This window comes from Arachis ipaensis, chromosome B9, assembly GCF_059453495.1.
Source record: "Arachis ipaensis isolate K30076 ecotype BB chromosome B9, ASM5945349v1, whole genome shotgun sequence".
Classification (NCBI taxonomy): domain Eukaryota; kingdom Viridiplantae; phylum Streptophyta; class Magnoliopsida; order Fabales; family Fabaceae; genus Arachis; species Arachis ipaensis.
In genome coordinates, this window is record NC_142444.1 from 154531250 (window position 1) to 154548591 (window position 17342).

The window sequence follows — 17342 nt, forward strand, 5'->3', positions numbered from 1 at the left end:
TTAGACCAATAATGAATGGATATAGCATAGCTTATATCAAGCATTTTCCCTCTCGTTTTGGTGGTAAAAGTTCCATTCAATAAGTGAGTTACTGTTCATAGACCGAACATTTAAACTTGTGTCTGTGATTAGTCATAAGTCTATCATGAATCAATACTCATCATTGGAGTCAATTTAACATCCTTTCTGATTATCTTCTTTGACATCCTACCGAAGACCCAAGAAACTTTAGAAATAATACAAACTTGAGGGATCACCTATATAACACCCCACAATTATGGAAGAGGCACTTGGGAATTTAAATAAAATAAAATATAAAACACTGGAAGTTATCAATTATTAACTCGCCATGAATTTCAGCTCACCTGGCATTTTGTCAGAGGCAGAACATACAATGTAAAGGGTGAAAAGTTTGTACAAGAATCATTATGTGAAGTACCCCTCAATTATTGCTCCATACATATGGAGGTAAAATCAAGTGCATCATCACTCTTGAATTCATCTATGGATGTATGTATATATGTACGTATAAATATCTGCAAAGCCTCAGTAAGGGTAGTTGATTGGTTCTGGCTGAATAGCTTTCTGAACAAGTTCAGCTTGCTCCTTAAGGTGAACACTCAGAAAACCAGTGGCTACAGCTGCAGACGGAGCACGACCGACATAATTGATGTCTTCATAGCCTCCTCTGCCAAGAGCCTTCAACGACGTTATAAGCCGCGGTAGAACATAAGTGTATGCCCCCATGTTCATTGGCTCTTCTTGACACCAAACAATTTCCGCATCTACCATAACACAACACACAAATGAGTGAAATAGTCAGTAGATTCAATCATTTGGCTTTGAATTGAACCACTGGTTGTTGCATTCAGGAAGGAAGTAGATTCATTACTACTATCGCTGGAAAATACTTACTTGGATATCGCTTGAGCTCTCGTTGGACGAGGTCATAAGGGAAAGGACATAGCTGCTCAACCCTACAGATTGCAACATCTTTTGCATCTTGCTTTCGTCGTTGTTCGTCAAGTTCATAATAAACCTGCAAGGGATACCAGATATTGGCCGTTACTGTTAGAAACTTAGAATATAACTATTTATGCGTCTCTTTCTATTAGCTTTAAGTTTTTGGGAAAATTAATTTCTTGACAGATAGTATCACAACTTCTATGATCAAAAGGTCTAAAATTTAATACTCATTAACTTCCAAAAGCAAAAATTTAAGACAATAAAATGAGAAAAAAGCCTATGCAAAATTCACAAAATCCAAAGAAAGACTAAGACGTGTTATGAAAAAACATATTAATGGATGCCATAGCATATTATAAATAACATACCTTTCCAGAGCAGAGTACCAGACGCCTGATACCCTCCTCAAGATCAGAGTGGTTATTTTGATCTTTGATGAGGCGCTTAAATCTGGTACCCTGTTTGTCGAAACCCGGGTGTCCTTGGACATCATCAAACTCAGATAAATGTGATCTACAATCCTTATGCCGAAGCAGGTTCTTAGGGGACATTACAATTAGAGGTTTACGGAATTCTCTATGTATCTGAAAAAGGGAAGGGTGGAGAAATTAATCAACATAAACTTTTAAGCAGAATGAGCTAAAACATTATGCCAATACCGACCTGCCGCCTTAGAACATGGAAGAAATTTGCAGGAGTTGTAACATTTACAACCTGCCAATTACACTCCTGAATTTGTTTCCTAAGAGTTGGCTCCATTACAGGAATCACATAAGGATTATCATCAGCCATCTGCAAGAAAATTAGAGAACTTTGCTAATTTAAATACTACCAAGAATAAAACATTGAAAGGTGAACTCAATATTAAGAGCAGCGAAAGAAATCATGACATAGATTCATAACAGATTACCTGAAGATAACGTTCCAATCTTCCACTAGAATGCTCAGGTCCCTGACCATCATAACCATGCGGAAGTAACACTACCAGTCCAGTCTGACGGAGCCACTTAGACTCACCAGAACTCAAGAAATTGTCAAATATCACTTGAGCACCATTAGCAAAATCACCAAATTGAGCCTCCCAGATCACCAACGAATTCGGATTCTCCATTGAGTAACCCAATTCAAATCCAAGAACACCAAACTCAGAAAGTGAGCTGCATATTCCATTAAAAAGATTTCTTAGATGAAGACATTCAACATCAAAAATTAAAATGCACAAGATGCCCGGAAAGAAGATTACCTGTTGCTAACAGTAAACATTTCTTCATTTTGGTTACTTATGACATGGTCTAGGGGGCAGTATTGCTCCCCAGTTGCCTGATCATGAACTACAGCATGGCGGTGACTAAATGTTCCTCTTTCAACATCCTGACCACTTAGCCGAACATGGTTACCTTCGACTAACAATGTAGCGAAAGCGAGTGCCTCGGCAAAGCCCCAGTCAATATCTTCTCCTGATTCGATCATTTTCGCACGCTGTTCATAAATTCTTTTTACTGCTTTATGAGGAGTGAAATTTTCAGGTAAGATTGTTATTGCTTTCCCAACATTTTTTAAAATCTCCGGTTTCACTCTGCACAGGATAGATCATATTTCAGCAGTGTTTTAGAAACAATAGAAAATATTCCAAAGTAACTGTAACATGGAATTATCATACCCAGTGTTCCGAATTCGTGAAAGCTGTTCTGGTGACTTGAAACCGGACCAATATGCAGAAAGCCAGTCCCTTCTTTTTGGAACATAATCTTTGCTAGCCAAGAATTCTTCATTTAGAATTGACATGACCTTCTTGTGTATCTTATCAATGTCCTGCTGTGTCACCTCCCCTGATTCCAAAAGTTTCTTCTGATAAATCTCTAGAGCTGATGGATGGTTTTGAATCACCTAGGTATATAGCTCATGCAATTAAAAATCTAATTGACTCATGCATATAAAAGGACTAGAATAATTAACAAGGGGGCTAACCTTATACATTTTAGGCTGTGTAAAAGATGGTTCATCAATTTCATTGTGACCAAATCGACGGTAGCAGACCAAGTCAACGACCACATCCGAATGGAAAGTCTGGCGCCACTCGGCTGCAAGTTCACAGGCATGAACAACTGCTTCCACATCATCACCATTCACATGAAAGATGGGAGCATTTAAGGCCTTAGCAACATCAGTGCTATATTGAGAAGACCTTCCAGCCTTTGGATCAGTTGTAAATGCAACTTGGTTATTTAACACAATGTGAATAGTCCCACCAGTAGTGTAATTCGGTAGTGCACTAAGGTGAAGAGTTTCATAGACCACACCTTGTCCAGCAAAACTACCATCTCCATGGATCAACACACCCATATTCTTCTTCCTGTCCACATCATTCGAGAAATACTGCTTTGCTCGAGTTTTCCCAACCACAACTGGATTGACAGCTTCCAAGTGACTAGGATTCGCCACCAGAGACAAATGTAACCTTCTCCCACCCCGAGTTGGGCGATCATACGATGTTCCCAAGTGATATTTAACATCACCAGTTCCTGTGTATAGCCCAACTTCATCCTGAGGTTGGCCACCACTAAATTCACAAAAGATCTGGCGAAGTGGCTTCCGGACCACGTTGCCTAAAACATTAAGTCTTCCCCTATGTGCCATTCCCATGACAATGCTCTCAACCCCAAGATCAGCTGCTCGATCAAACATTTCTTTCATGCCAGGAATAAGTGTCTCTCCTCCTTCAAGCCCAAATCTCTTTGCTGATTTCCATTTTGTTGCCAAGAAATTCTCAAAAAGAGTACTCCAGGAAAGCCTATCAATGATAACCTCACGACGCTCCCTATCATACTTTGTAGGTGTGGGAGTTTCAATCTTGTCTCTAAGCCAATTACACTTGTCCCGGTCCGGTATATGCATGTACTCATACCCAATGCTTCCGCAGTAAGCTTGCTCAAGCCGTGTCAAAATGGATCTAAGGGTCTGCACCGGCCTATTCTCGGACAAAAATCCAGACATCCTCCAAACCCCCAAGAAGAATTCTCTGTCAAGATCAGCCTCAGTGAACCCATAAAAGGCAGGGTCTAATTCATCAGGGACTTTTCGTTCTTCCAAACCCAAAGGATCTAACTTTGCTTTCATGTGGCCATTAACCTGATATCCTCTCACCAATAACAGCAATTTCATACTCTCCTGGATTGTTTGGCCCGAAATCCCTGGTGTTGTGGAAGCTTGACCAACAAAGTTCCTAAAGAAATTGTCCCAAGATTCGTCCACACTGTTAGGATCAGCTTCCCAAGCTCTTTGAAGCTCCTCAAGATACACACTGCTTGTTCCATCTAAGAAGTTGTCAGTCAACTTGGAAAGGGGAACAGCACGCGGCACAGGCGCTGATTCTGCTTTGGATTTGAAAGTTGTGGTGTGGAAGTTTCTAGAAGCTGGTGGAATTGGAACTGCCGTAGTCCTTGCTACATGATAATACGATCTACCCCTATAGATATTTCTTCTAACTGCATGCTTAGCAATGCTGGAAGCAGCTCTAAACCATGCCATGGTTTCTCACAATCAAGAATATCAACAATTTCTCAATACCATCAGTGTTCCCTAATTCCTATCAATGATGGAACCGACGAACGAAGAATTTATGTAAGTTCACATGTTTCTAGTAATTTAGATTTTGTAACAGATATATAAATTACTCAATGCTGCTTCACCCAAAAAATTAAGAAAGAACAAGAAGATGGTAAGAGGATAACCTGAAAATGATAGAGAAGAGTGCAGGAACTTTGATTCGCAACGAAGAAGAAGATAATGAATGTAATGGCAGTGAATGAAAGATGCTACTTTAATGCAGAACCATACAAGAGTACGTCTCCTTCCAGAATGTGTTTGCTCTTTAATTTTGCCCATACCAACAATACCAGACATCTTTCTTACTTTTCTTCTGTATTTTTGTGGGTCCCAAATTCACAATACACAAAAGACAAGTCTACTCTCTAGAACTCCCTTTGAAAATGTTAGACTCGTCCAGAAAGTTCCCATCCTTATTATTGTTATTATTAGAGTAAAGTAACAATGACATCTTTCAAGATTTTCGATCTAAAACTAATTAGTTATTAAAAAAAATACTGATTAAATCCTCCGATAATAGAAGATGGACGTATCAATAATGCGAAACAAAACAGAATTACTCGTTATTTACTGTCCCGTTACTGTCAACATAGAAACAAAAATTTTGAACACTACAACATTTATTATCAATTTTCATATAACTATAACATTTATCAACTACTTGGAAATCTACACCTAATCGTCATTTTACTTATTATTGTTGTTATTATGTTATCCAATATAGATTTTGTTTTGTTCGCGCGAGAATTTGAATAAGTGCAGAGACTTAAAAAGTGATTTTAAAAACCTAACTACTAGCCATTGTTATGTTATCCTATAACCATTGTTGATTGATTTACAAGACTTGTATTTAATTAGCGTATTTTATTTTTGCCAACTCCTTTAAATTAGTTTTGGTTTATAGTGCAACTCTGAATATCTTTAAAAAACTCAAGTCTTCCCTTAGTAAAATGATCATAACTGATATATACTACAGATGTAAAATACTTTAACTAGGTTGTAGGGCTTTACCCGTGAGGGAGCCCTTCCAGAAATTCTCAAAGGCCTGGGCCAAACCCAGGCCTAAGAGGGGGTTTGGAAATAGTTTTCAACCAGCAATAGACGCGCCTCGGTTAGAACCTCACTAGCTGCGTCATTGCCCCAAGCGCAAAGATGCTTAGCCACTTCTGAGAGTCTTACTTTTATAGAAAGCTGAACCAACTCCTCTTAGTGGCTTCACCCGATGTGGGACTCTGCAGCCTAACAATACAGAGAAAGAATAACAAGTGCTACTAGCCTACTACGAGTATAAGAGATATAGCGATTGATATCCATGTGGCTTCTAACCACAGATATCAAATTATCTTTAACAAATAAATTTTATACAAATTCCTGAAAATATGACTATAAAATATTGCTAGTCCAAAATAATAATATTTGCTGACTTTATTATGCTTCTAATGTATTATTAAATACTTGAAAAAACTCGGCAAAGACTTTATACCGATGGCCTATTTGTTGGCCTCATATAGCCACATCTCAGGTTTGATTTCCAGCTTTAGCTGGGTGTGATAGAAATAAAACCTGTATTGTGTGTGTGAGTGTGGTGTGCGTGAGTGGATAATACCTAAGATTGGGAGCTGTCCAATCCATTGACAAAAAAAAACCTTAAAAAAACTCCATATGATCCTAACTAGTTTTTCATTTCTTTAAAACTCACCATATACCGACTCGTGTAAACTAAAGATTCATGGGTATTCGTTAGAAGGTGATTGCAAGACTTCAAAATAACCGAAGCAAAATACGGGGGCAAAGAATGCATACCAAAAGAAATTAACAAAAAGAGAACGACCAGATGAAGAGAGTGGAAAAGAAAGAAATAGTAAACAAAAATTGTCAAAGAAAACGCTTAAAAGTTTATGGGTAAGTGGCTGTATCATTCTCAATCACTTAACATACGATATAATTTTAATTTTAATTTACTTTAAGAAATTCAGTTGCCAGTTCCACCGTATAACCCATTGTGATCGAATGAAGTGATCAAGTGAAACGACTGCAACGCTATGATGCAGAATAATTGGTTAACTTTTAAGCACAACATTGGCGGTGAGGAAGCAAAGAAAGGATTCCGTTTGTTTCCATTTAAGAACATTCCTTGCTATACTTATGATTGTCTACATTCCTAAGCAAACCAAACCAACAAAATTAGAGCACTTGGAGTGATATACTTTGAAAGTGTTAAAGAGAGTATTTCTGATAATCTATCCGAAGCAAATTAACTAGTCACAACAAATTCCACCAACTAAATTTGTAAAAAAAAAAAGGAAAAAGAAATTTAAAACACTAACTTTAGAACATGACATTTGCAGTTGGGAAATACAGGGGACAAATACACGCTCCCACTTATAATGTCATCAATATAACTTTAGCACCTCATTAGTGAAACTATAGAGTCTTCACCCTCTTGCTGCAGTGAAGATGCTGGTTCTTCTCATGAACCACAGCAAGCTGACTTTGCTGCAGGTTGACTACCACCAGCGCCGGCATCTGGTTGGTTAATCTTGATAGTCTGCGGCTGCACCATCAGAGAAGAGATATTACATTATTCAGGGAAACAATAACAAAGAAAAAAGAAATAACATTCAGGACCGTAAAGAAAAATATCTACAAAATACCTCCGTTTTAGAATCTGTGTCTGCAAGCCTTTGCTTGATGTCTCTTGCTATTGAAAAGAAAACCTCCTCTACATTCATGTTTGTCTTTGCACTCTGCATGTGTTACCCAATGTAAATATCATGAAATCGCATATGCTTTCGACAAAAATGTGATTGTGAAGTATGTTGCTACTCACAGTTTCAAAGAACTTGATACCATACTCATCAGCAAGAGCTTGTCCTCTGGCAGTAGGCACAGCCTACAGGAGAAAAAGGAACAACTTTAGCTTTCATCAATGGAGAAGAATAATAACATAAAGACAGATTAAGAAGACGGAAATCTGTCAATATCAGATTAGCAGACAACTTTGGCTTGTATAGGTAGTCAATTGAGCAACAGCTGCTTGGTTGGTTACTATTAAAATACAGTCAACCATGGTGTAAGATGTAAAATGTAAACAGGAAAAGAACCCCAGATGTACATACCCTCTTACTTTCATCCATATCAGCCTTGTTTCCCACGAGTATCTTGTTTACATTGTCAGAAGCATGTTGTTCAATATTGCGAATCCAATTCCTAATATCTGAATAGAAGGAAACTAGCTACATTAAAAATTGAAAGCTGGGCAGAGTGGACAAAGGAAGTTCAACTATAAAAGACATGAGAAATTAATTAGAGGAATAGACTCCTGGGGGAAAAAAGAAAAAAGAAAAGAAGATAAATCATTTTAATGGGTCAGTTAAAGAAATGAACAATGTTGAAATGTTAGTGCAAAAAAATACATCAAAATATCACAGGAATGCAATTGATTGAAATATCTATAAACTTTCAAGAAGACCAAGGACAGTAGCGTACTATTAAAAGATGCCTCATCGGTAACATCATAAACCAGCAAGATACCCATGGCTCCACGGTAATAAGCTGCAACAAAGTGTGGCATTGTAAGTTGAAAATATATATAAAGTTTTCTTTGGTCAAAGAAATGGAGTATAGAATAAACATATAGAGAATTGTAACCTTCTATAAATACTAAATAGGCATATGCTTACTCTTCTTTTTCTTTTTTCTTTTTCTTTTTTAAAATTAAGTTGCAAGGAAGAATGATTCAAGTCACTATTTCTTCAAAAATTGTAACTTATAGGTAAAGAAATTATTTTCTATAAAAATTTTCACAAGTTAAAACTTAAAAGATAATGTACTGATCATGCTTCAATATTTAATTTCCTTCAAATATACACTTTCAATTAATCATAACAACCACAGTATTTTCATCTTTGACTAACTTCCACAGGAATGCATGTCAACATACAAGATAAACCCATAAATTATCCCTTTCCTAGTATATGAAGAACAAAAAAAGTACACAGTTAACAAATACCTGTGGTAATAGTTCGAAATCGCTCCTGACCAGCAGTATCCCATATTTGTAACTTAATGCGTTTGCCGTCCAGTTCAATGGTCCTTATCTTAAAATCAATGCTGTCATATAGATTATTATAGTAAGCCCTTTTTTCCCCATCAACAGAAAAATAAACATATGCTTGTGTTCAATTATTTACATTAACAGAGATTAAACATACAGCCTACAGGCAACCCAGTACAACAACAACGAGTAAGTTTATACTATAAAAATACCAAATGAGCTTTAGACATCAAGTACTTCAGAAGCTTATTGGACGAAAACCAGAAAATTTATTCCAGGTAGCCATATACTCAGTAGACAATATAATTACAAGGTAATAGCTGCTGAAACATTTTAGATAAAAAGGTGTGCAGAGACTAACCCAATAGTGGTGATAAAACTGGTTGTGAAAGAACCATCAGAAAATCGCAAAAGCAGACAACTTTTCCCCACACCTGAAATAGCTTTCAGTCAGTTAAAAAACAAAAAGACTACGACCAAAGAAAGCCAAACTAACATAAACACTAGAGGACAAGACTCTGATATTTAGCAATTATACAATCCCCTTAGACCTTAAGAATTAACACACTTATCCCAGTCAAACCAAGGTTACTTAATAACCTGCTGAAGAAAATTTCTGAAAAACCCCTAAAAACTCAAGTGTACGGTCTCCCTTACCCTAGAAGATTAAGCATTTCATGAGATTAATTGAACTCAAAAGGTTGAAAGTTGACCAACTACCGTTTTAATGTCCGATTCTAAATAATCAAAAGTTAATAAACGAAGTAAAACAAAAGAGCAGCATAAGAGTGAAGATCTGGAAAATAAGAGCAAGGTATTTAGTTTCCATGATAGTGGAAGGGATGGAGAAAAAAAGAAGAGATTTTGAGGGTTGAAAAGGAGGGAATGGGATAAGCAAAAACGAACCGCTGTCGCCAATAAGAAGGAGCTTGATTAGGTAATCGTAATCTGCACGAGCCCTAGCTGGTGGTGCCGCCATCGATGCTTACCACTAAACTTTGAAGGCAGAAAGTGAGAGAAGGGTTATGGTATATCCGGGAGAGAGAGAGAGAGAGATCGGATGGGAAGAGAGGGAAGAGGTGGCGTCAGAAATGGTTAGAAGAGAATCGGCGGTGACATGGGAAGAGATCGGAGAGGAAACCACCGATTCAAACGGGTCTTCGTTTTCTCTCTCTCTTCTCTTTCTCTCTCTTCTTTGATGTTTCTATCTCTCTCTCTCTCGGAGTCTATGATTATTGATTAGAGAGAGCGTTATGGTAGGAGAGTGGGCAATAACAGTTTCCGTTTCGTACTCCTTCCCACACTGGATTCTGCCCCCTCACTCTCCCACTCGTGTTTCTTCTTCACATCATCAATTTTTAAAAATAAAAAAAATTTGCTGACCATTTTTTTAAGAATTTTATTTTGATGTATGTCAATATAAAATTATTTTATATGTATATCTAATTATATAATAGGGCAAAAAACAGAAATAAACCAAGGAAAGCCATAATTTATGTGAATCAGCCAAGTTGAAAATTGCTTCATTAATCAACCAAAGGATATCTTTATGTAATTCGAATCAACCTACTTCGAATTACAGTTATATATAATTCGAACCTACTCAACTCGAATTGTACAGAACGAAATGCACACTAATTCGAATCTACATGATTCGAACTATAAGCATACATAATTCGAACTGAGTTAATTCGAATTACACAAATAGTATTTCGAACTAGGCTGGTTCGAATTAGTGAGAACCAGACCTGTATATATATGGTGTAAACGTGAGTTGCTCTCATTAGAGGGGATAAGATGGCTAGTGAGGAGAGTTTTGTAGTGTTGGTTCACCACAGAGGATCGATTAAGAGGAAAACTCGTTCCGGTGTGAAGTTCGCTGATAAGGATCCTCTCTGTATTATCGTGAGGCCTACGACAAGCTATGATGACCTTGTTAGCTCTGTATTGCTGAAACTTGGTCTGGAAGGTGTGAAACGGATTAAGAAATTTTTTTATCGCATTCCAATCACTGTGCTCCAGGAAACCGTGAAGTATGATTGTTTCACGATTAGGAGTGATGAGGACTTGCAGGTCATGTTTCATTGTTGCCGGCAGTTTCCAGAAGTGAGGACACCAGAACTGTTGGCAAAGTTGGTTGATGTGGTATCCAGCTCGGAGGGTTCGAACCGGAATACCATCACTTTAGCCACGATAGCCGGTTCTAGCTCCAGACCTGCTGTTGCTTCTTCCTTCGTCCCTGCGTACCAGCCACCCGTCCAGCCTGTCGCCTCCCCTTCGTTCGCTGTTGATCTCAACGGCAGTGTAGGCGACGAGGTCGGAACATGGAAATTTCTGCCGACCTCTTTACAGTGTGCTGCACCGCCTGGGGTTGGAGATGAATTGTTGGATGATCCAGAGGACGGTGATGTCGAGCTGGATATGATTGCTAATGACAGTGGCGATGATATTGGAGCGAGCGAACCTGCTGGGGTGGGAGGTGGTTCTAGCTCTGTCACACAGCAGTATCCTCCACATTTTTTCTCTTTGAACTTGGATGCAATGAGGCAGGAGGGAGTTCCTGGGCAGCCTGCTGGATTTGGCGCTAGAGATGCGGAAGGGTCTGCAGGTCTGACAGAGTTCCAGGTTGGTCAGTAATTTCAGGATAAAGATGAGGCCCTGTAAAGTGTGAAGACTTACAGCATCCGCCGAGGGGTACAGTACAAGGTAGTGGAGTCTGACTATCGCCGGTATGTGGGCAAATGTTCTGAGTTCGGGAATGGGTGCACATGGTTGATTTGGCTGAGTCTCCGACAGCGCAAGGGCCTTTGGGAAGTCAAACGGTACAATGGACCGCATACGTGTCTCGCCACCTCCATCTCCAGCGACCATAGGAGTTTGGATTATCATGTGATATCGGCATTCATTATGCCAATGGTTAGGGCTGATGCATCCGTCAACATCAAGGTGCTCCTAAATGCCACGGCCGCACACTTTCGGTTTAGGCCGACGTACAGGAGGGTCTGGTTGGCGAAGCAGAAGGCTGTTGCACTCATCTATGGTGACTGGGATGAGTCGTACAACGAGCTTCCAAGGTGGGTGTTAGGAGTCCAGTTGACGATGCCTGGTACTGTTGCAGTCCTTAGGACGAGCCCTGTTCGAGTTGGTGGACAGCTGGACGAGTCTCAAGCTTATTTTCACAGACTATTCTGGACGTTTTCACCGTGTATCGAGGCATTCCGTCATTGCAAGCCGCTGGTTAGTATTGACGGCACCCATCTGTATGGCAAGTATGGGGGAACGTTGCTTGTCGCGATTGCACAGGACGGAAACTCCAACATACTCCCTGTTGCATTCGCATTAGTCGAGGGTGAGAATGCTGAGTCCTGGTCCTTCTTTCTCTCCCACCTGCGTCAGCATGTGACACCGCAGCCGGGTCTGCTGGTTATATCGAACAGGCATAACGGCATCAAGGCCGCGCTTGAGGCTCCCGACGGAGGTTGGTTACCTCCATCTGCATACCGGGCATTCTGCATTCGACATGTAGCGGCAAATTTCGCCCTAACCTTCAAGGGCAAAGACGCAAGGAGGCTACTTGTCAACGCAGCGTACACTAAGACCGAGGTAGAGGTCGATTACTGGTTTGATATTCTGCGGTCTGAAGATCCGGCAATGTGTGACTAGGCGAACCGGATTGAGTATTCCTTGTGGACACAGCATTGTGATGAGGGGTGGAGATTCAGGCACATGACGACGAATATCTCTGAGTGTGTGAACTCAATCCTCAAGGGTGTCAGAAACCTCCCTGTGTGATCGCTAGTGAAGGCAACGTACGGAAGGTTGGCCGAACTATTTGTTCGCAAGGGGAGAGAGGCTGAAGCCCAGCTGGGAACCGGACAACAATTCATTCAGAACTTGGTAAAGTGTATCGAGGCCAACTTGAAGACGGCGAGGTGCTTCATGGTGACTTTGTACGACAGGGATAACTCGGAGTTCACCGTTGCAGAGAGACTCCGACTGGTTCGTTCTCACTGGGTAGCTACAGAGTCTCGCTTGCATCTCAGATATGTGACTGCGGATACTTCCAGGCACTTCATTTCCCGTGTCCGCACGCACTGGCATGCTGTGCCTACTCACGGCTCACATGGCAGCCTTATGTCCACCAGGTGTATCGTCTTAGTTCGGTGTTTAGCGTGTATCAGATGGGATTCACACCTCCCATTCCGGAGGGTTTCTGGCCACCATATGACGGGCCGACTGTGATCCGGGACCCTAACAAGAGGCGTGTGAGAGAGGGTCATCCGAGGTCCACTCGGATACAGACCAATATGGATGAGGCAGATCTGAACCGGCCAAAGAGATGTGGCCTCTGTCGGCAACCCGGACACACACGTCGGAGTTGCCCACAGGTCGGAGGAGCAGAGCACACAGGGGGACATGAGTAGGTGTATTGTTACCTTTGGTACTTTGTTTATTTCACTTTGGCATTTAGATTCCACTGTTATCGGTTTTCTTACTTGTAGTTGATAAGCGATAGAATTTGTTAATGTTAATGCGATGTACTGTGCATGGGATCTTAATTAATGAATATGTTCTGTTTCCGGAGTTTTGAACGAAATGTTTGTTGAATGCACACGGCAATAAATAAATCTACAAATTAAATTAAGACATGATGCGGAAACTATGCTAGTAACTGAAATAAACACTAAACAGCCATTTTCAAAGTACAATATCATGATTTGGAACAACATACTGAAACATAAAAAACCAAACTACATGTTGGATCGTCAAAGTACATCAACGACAATAATAAACTTGGCTAAGATACAACAATGAACATGAACAAACAACATACAGGATACATGAATCATCTAAACAGATGCGAGCCGGTGAAGCAACGATGGGGTACCCGTGTCCTGTGGCCTCTCCGGATAAGCGGCTCCTCGTCCTCGATCTCATCCTCCTCCTCATTCGGAGCAGGCTATGCAGATGGCCTAGGCTGGACGGGTGCCCGAGACGGCCCGGCAACTGAATGTGACGCAGCAGTGTAGGCGGAAGGAGGAGTACCACCCAATGCAAAATGGTCAGCAGCAGGCATCGTAGGAGGCTCGTTCAGATCGACATCTAAAGGTGCCTGTGTGCCGGAGCTCTGACAACGCCTACGGTCCGCATCATCCTCCTGCATGATGGCAGTAATCTCCTCTAGAAAGTGTGACCTGCCGAAGTCCGCATCAAGCTCATCACCTGCCATGAAGTCTGAAAACATCATCCCCGGGCTAACCCATGGCGTACTCTCCTGAAGTGTCTGATCATCGGCTGGGACACCAACGAAGTAATCTCCAAGCGGCCCCGAACCAAGTCCACCGTCACCATGGTCAGCCCCGTCATCCATACCTGACCCGTACCACTCGCCTCCATGCCCGCCAACATGGGGACTAACACCACCAACTACAACATGCCTTGCAGCAACCCCCCCTCCACGGGCCCGTGCTGATCATCGTCATCGTCGTCACCATTATCACCGTGCTCGTCCGCCGCATCACGTCCTCTCCGTCTCCCTCTGTGCCCTCGTCGTCTTCCTCCACGTCGACCGTCCCCGTCAGCCTCGTCCATAGCCTGGTCCAGCCACCTCCACTTATGCTGGCTCCGTCGTGTCCCCACACGGGCTCTCCTCTCGACCCGACGCCTATCCGGTACGTTGTCAACACGATCCATGTCAGGAACTCGCCCAGCACCCCTCTGTGATGCCTCCACAGGAATAGGAACGGCTCTCGGATCCCTCAAATACATCTCTGGTGACAAGAACCTCTTTCCATGCTGACTCCACCACTCCAGGAAGTCATGTGAGGGTCCAGGGTCTGCAACAACATCGAACCGGAGAACGTGGTCCGCACGACTCTCCCAATGAATATGCCAGAACTGCAAAGCGGACGGGAACCAACGATCACCGCCTCTCCCGTCCTTCGACATCAGAAAGTCGATGTTCAGGGCGGGCTGCGGACGGGCCTGGACTCCGCCGAACTGCGGTAGAACCCTATCTATCTGATGCCACTCTATAACGGCAAAGTATATCAATGACGTCACAGACCGCCACATCGCCGTATGCCGAGGCTCCAACGCCTCCAGATGCACAACCTGTAGTACCTCGGGGGAGCTATACGGCATCCAGATAAACTGCACAAAAATTCCAACATTGTCAGGCCAATTCATGTTCCAAATTCATAAAGTTTAGTTAATTAAATAAACTTAGCCAGTAGTATACTCACATCCCTGGCCTGTAACATGTCTATCCTCAGTCTCCACGTCTGCACTCTAGGTCCCTTCTCGCTACCAGAAGAGTTGTAACCTGACCACCTGCATCTCACATGGGTGTTATAGCTAATTAAAAGTGTGACAGATTTGTAATACATTACAAGCGTACATGAACATTAACTATTTTAAATTGAAATAGAAAAGTCTGAGTAGGGTACCTCGAGGCCAACGGCCAGCTGCAGGTATCATACCCAGCAGGCCTAAACCTAGGAAAGCGCCAAAAGATCCAGGACTGAAGTAGCTGAAGTGGGCCCGCTAATTTCACCACATGTCTGTTCGCCACTCGGCACATGCACCGGTACAACCATGCCAGTGCTGCAGACCCCCAGCTGTAGGTACCCATCTCCTCAAGCCTAGCTACGTAGGGAAGCCATCTGATGTGAATGCAGTTGTTGGACTTGTCGGCAAACAGCTGAGTGCCCAACAACATCATGATATAGGCATGAGCAAAGCGTCGCACAGTCTCCTCATCGGCTCCCTCGGGGCACTCTCCAAAAGTCTCCTCGAACCAGGTGCAGTTTACTGCGAACTTCTGAACCTGGCTCGGAGGAGGAATCACTCCAAGCAACTCCTGGAACCACACCCAAGCTAGATGGCCACCCTGTATGTATATCTGGAAATCTGTAAGGCAACCGCTGACATAACGCCTGTCCACTGGCAACCCCAACTGGTACGCCACGTCCTGAAGTGTGATCGTGCACTCTCCGAACGGCATATGGAAGGTGTGCGTCTCCGGACGCCACCGCTCGACGAAGGCACTGACAAGGGGCTCATTTAACCGGAACCATCTATCGTTCAGCCTCGCAATATGGTATAATCTGGCCATCTGCAAGTACGAAACATACCGCTCATCAAGTCGCATGCCCTGCTGCCGCCGCATGCTCCTGATGCATCGTTGTGGCTGCGCATTACATGGACAGCATTATTAGAACCACTTAGAAAATCAGTGACAAAAATAATTAACACCAAAAACCACTTATGGAAACCGCTAACAGAATCTACATGCAAAACCAATATAACAAACCAGTAGCAAAACCACATGCTTAAACCGCTAACATAAACCGCATACAAATCAACTTACGAAAACCACATGCAAAACCACTATCATAAACCGCACACAAAATCACATAATAAACCACTTCCAATACCACAAAAAAAAACCGTCAACATAAACCATCAACAAAACCGCATACAAAACTACTAACAAAAATCACTAATAAAAACCACTAACATAAACCACCAACTAAACCGCATGCAAAACCTCTAAAATAAACCACTTGTAATACCACTAGGATAAATTGCCACTAAAACCGCATGCAAAACCACTAAGTCAGATAAACCGCTAGCACAAAGTTTTCTATCTACTAACCTCGTTGTTGATGACCTCGGCTATATGAGCAACTCCGTCCAACCGATATAGCCTTTCCGGATCGTCTCCCATCGCCTGAGTATTTTGTTCGAGTCTTTGTTGGATCGAATCTGTGTCGTTTTCTCTGGGATTTGGTGGGGTATGAGAATGGAAAAGTGATTCGAATGAGGCTGATTCGAACTCCTTATATAGCCGAAACCTATGTAATTCGAACCAGCCCCGTTCGAATTACTTGGGGAAGCGTTAAAGTGTGTAATTCGAACAAACCTAGTTCGAATTATGCATTGGTAGTTCGAACCATGTAGATTCGAATTAGGTTAATCACATGTTCCTTCATAATTCGAGTTAGGTTGGTTCGAATTATATGTTAATGTAGTTCGAATTACATAGTAATGTGCTTTGACTGATTCGTAAAGCTATTTTCAGTTTGGCTGATTCATGTAATTTGTTTCCTCCCTTGGCTTAATTGTGTTTTTTGCCCTATATAATATCACATTAATAAAAATAATTATCTTTTATATTAAATATGTGAATGATTATCTAAAAAACAATTATAATTATACGATTATATAAAATATGTTATATTATTAGTATATCAAAATTAAACTTTTTTTTAGGTTAACAAACAATACAAACTTTTCACATCATTGTTTTAGTCAAAATATAAATATATTATATAAATAATTAAATTAAATTATTTTTTATATGAATAATAACTTTTTTTAGCAAAAAAGACAATAAAAAGAGAATAAAAATAAAAAGAAAAAGAGAAAAAATAATATTCTTTTCTAATGATTTTCATATTTTTTTAACTAATTCCTATTCATTTCTTTTAAGTTCTAGATTTTTTTTATACTTGAAAGTTACTTAAATTTCATTAAAATACTCTATTAACGGAAAATTTAAATAAAAATAGAGTAAATAATATTATTGAAGATTTAGATACTCATAAAATTATCTATAAAAAATTTTAAACTAATTTTATATTCATAAAAAAATAATTTTTTTAAATAAAAATATTCGATCGTTAAATTTTAGTTAATTTTATAAAAA

At 40.8% G+C, this 17342-nt stretch overlaps 4 protein-coding genes and 1 non-coding gene across 6 annotated transcripts; 1 reads left to right on the plus strand and 4 right to left on the minus strand.

The window, feature by feature from the left end:
- Positions 1 to 323: 323 nt before the first annotated feature.
- Positions 324 to 4926, minus strand: LOC107616226 (2-oxoglutarate dehydrogenase, E1 component). Of its 2 annotated transcripts, XM_088499631.1 has the most exons (9): positions 4698 to 4926; positions 2935 to 4552; positions 2627 to 2853; positions 2210 to 2542; positions 1877 to 2123; positions 1630 to 1758; positions 1335 to 1550; positions 916 to 1039; positions 324 to 785 (listed from the first exon to the last, which is right to left on the minus strand). In XM_088499631.1, the coding sequence occupies exons 2-9, from the start codon at positions 4492 to 4494 to the stop codon at positions 547 to 549; spliced, it is 3075 nt and encodes a 1024-aa protein (XP_088355757.1). In that variant the 5' UTR covers positions 4495 to 4552; positions 4698 to 4926; the 3' UTR covers positions 324 to 546. The 2 variants fall into 2 exon arrangements, with proteins under 2 accessions (XP_088355757.1, XP_088355758.1); XM_088499632.1 differs by lacking the exon at positions 4698 to 4926 and having other exon boundaries at positions 2935 to 4636.
- Positions 4927 to 5575: 649 nt separating this feature from the next.
- On the minus strand, positions 5576 to 5726 carry LOC148546864 (U4 spliceosomal RNA). The gene has a single exon (XR_015901595.1). It is a non-coding gene; the product is annotated as a U4 spliceosomal RNA (small nuclear RNA).
- Positions 5727 to 6752: 1026 nt separating this feature from the next.
- On the minus strand, positions 6753 to 9961 carry LOC107618028 (ras-related protein RABE1a). The gene is made up of 8 exons (XM_016319949.3): positions 9536 to 9961; positions 8991 to 9063; positions 8585 to 8685; positions 8062 to 8127; positions 7692 to 7789; positions 7403 to 7465; positions 7227 to 7319; positions 6753 to 7126 (listed from the first exon to the last, which is right to left on the minus strand). Exons 1-8 carry the CDS (start codon positions 9606 to 9608, stop codon positions 7043 to 7045), a joined length of 651 nt encoding a protein of 216 aa, XP_016175435.1. The 5' UTR covers positions 9609 to 9961; the 3' UTR covers positions 6753 to 7042.
- A 744-nt stretch (positions 9962 to 10705) lies between these two features.
- Positions 10706 to 12292, plus strand: LOC148546865 (uncharacterized). The gene is made up of 4 exons (XM_088499405.1): positions 10706 to 10774; positions 10880 to 11229; positions 11755 to 11842; positions 11933 to 12292. The coding sequence occupies exons 1-4, from the start codon at positions 10706 to 10708 to the stop codon at positions 12290 to 12292; spliced, it is 867 nt and encodes a 288-aa protein (XP_088355531.1).
- Positions 12293 to 14056: 1764 nt separating this feature from the next.
- LOC148546866 (serine/threonine-protein phosphatase 7 long form homolog) lies at positions 14057 to 15635 on the minus strand. Its single transcript, XM_088498087.1, has 3 exons — positions 15079 to 15635; positions 14875 to 14962; positions 14057 to 14782 (listed from the first exon to the last, which is right to left on the minus strand). The coding sequence occupies exons 1-3, from the start codon at positions 15633 to 15635 to the stop codon at positions 14057 to 14059; spliced, it is 1371 nt and encodes a 456-aa protein (XP_088354213.1).
- Between the last annotated feature and the right edge of the window lie 1707 nt (positions 15636 to 17342).

Coding starts and splice junctions, on each gene's coding strand:
- LOC107616226 (XM_088499631.1), bottom strand. CDS start 4,494: ATGGCATGGTTTAGAGCTGCTTCCAGCATTGCTAAGCATGCAGTTAGA. Junction 1,759..1,876: donor GATTGGAACGTTATCTTCAG/GTAATCTGTTAT, acceptor ATTTTCTTGCAG/ATGGCTGATGATAATCCTTA. Junction 786..915: donor AGAGCTCAAGCGATATCCAA/GTAAGTATTTTC, acceptor GTGTTATGGTAG/ATGCGGAAATTGTTTGGTGT.
- LOC107618028 (XM_016319949.3), bottom strand. CDS start 9,608: ATGGCGGCACCACCAGCTAGGGCTCGTGCAGATTACGATTACCTAATC. Junction 9,064..9,535: donor CCTTCTTATTGGCGACAGCG/GTTCGTTTTTGC, acceptor AAGCTATTTCAG/GTGTGGGGAAAAGTTGTCTG. Junction 7,790..8,061: donor CGATGAGGCATCTTTTAATA/GTACGCTACTGT, acceptor CCTTCTATTCAG/ATATTAGGAATTGGATTCGC.
- LOC148546865 (XM_088499405.1), top strand. CDS start 10,706: ATGTTTCATTGTTGCCGGCAGTTTCCAGAAGTGAGGACACCAGAACTG. Junction 11,230..11,754: donor GGCGCTAGAGATGCGGAAGG/GTCTGCAGGTCT, acceptor TGCAGTCCTTAG/GACGAGCCCTGTTCGAGTTG. Junction 11,843..11,932: donor CGTTTTCACCGTGTATCGAG/GCATTCCGTCAT, acceptor GCGATTGCACAG/GACGGAAACTCCAACATACT.
- LOC148546866 (XM_088498087.1), bottom strand. CDS start 15,635: ATGCCGTTCGGAGAGTGCACGATCACACTTCAGGACGTGGCGTACCAG. Junction 14,963..15,078: donor AGCTGGCCGTTGGCCTCGAG/GTACCCTACTCA, acceptor TGTGAGATGCAG/GTGGTCAGGTTACAACTCTT. Junction 14,783..14,874: donor ACATGTTACAGGCCAGGGAT/GTGAGTATACTA, acceptor ATTTTTGTGCAG/TTTATCTGGATGCCGTATAG.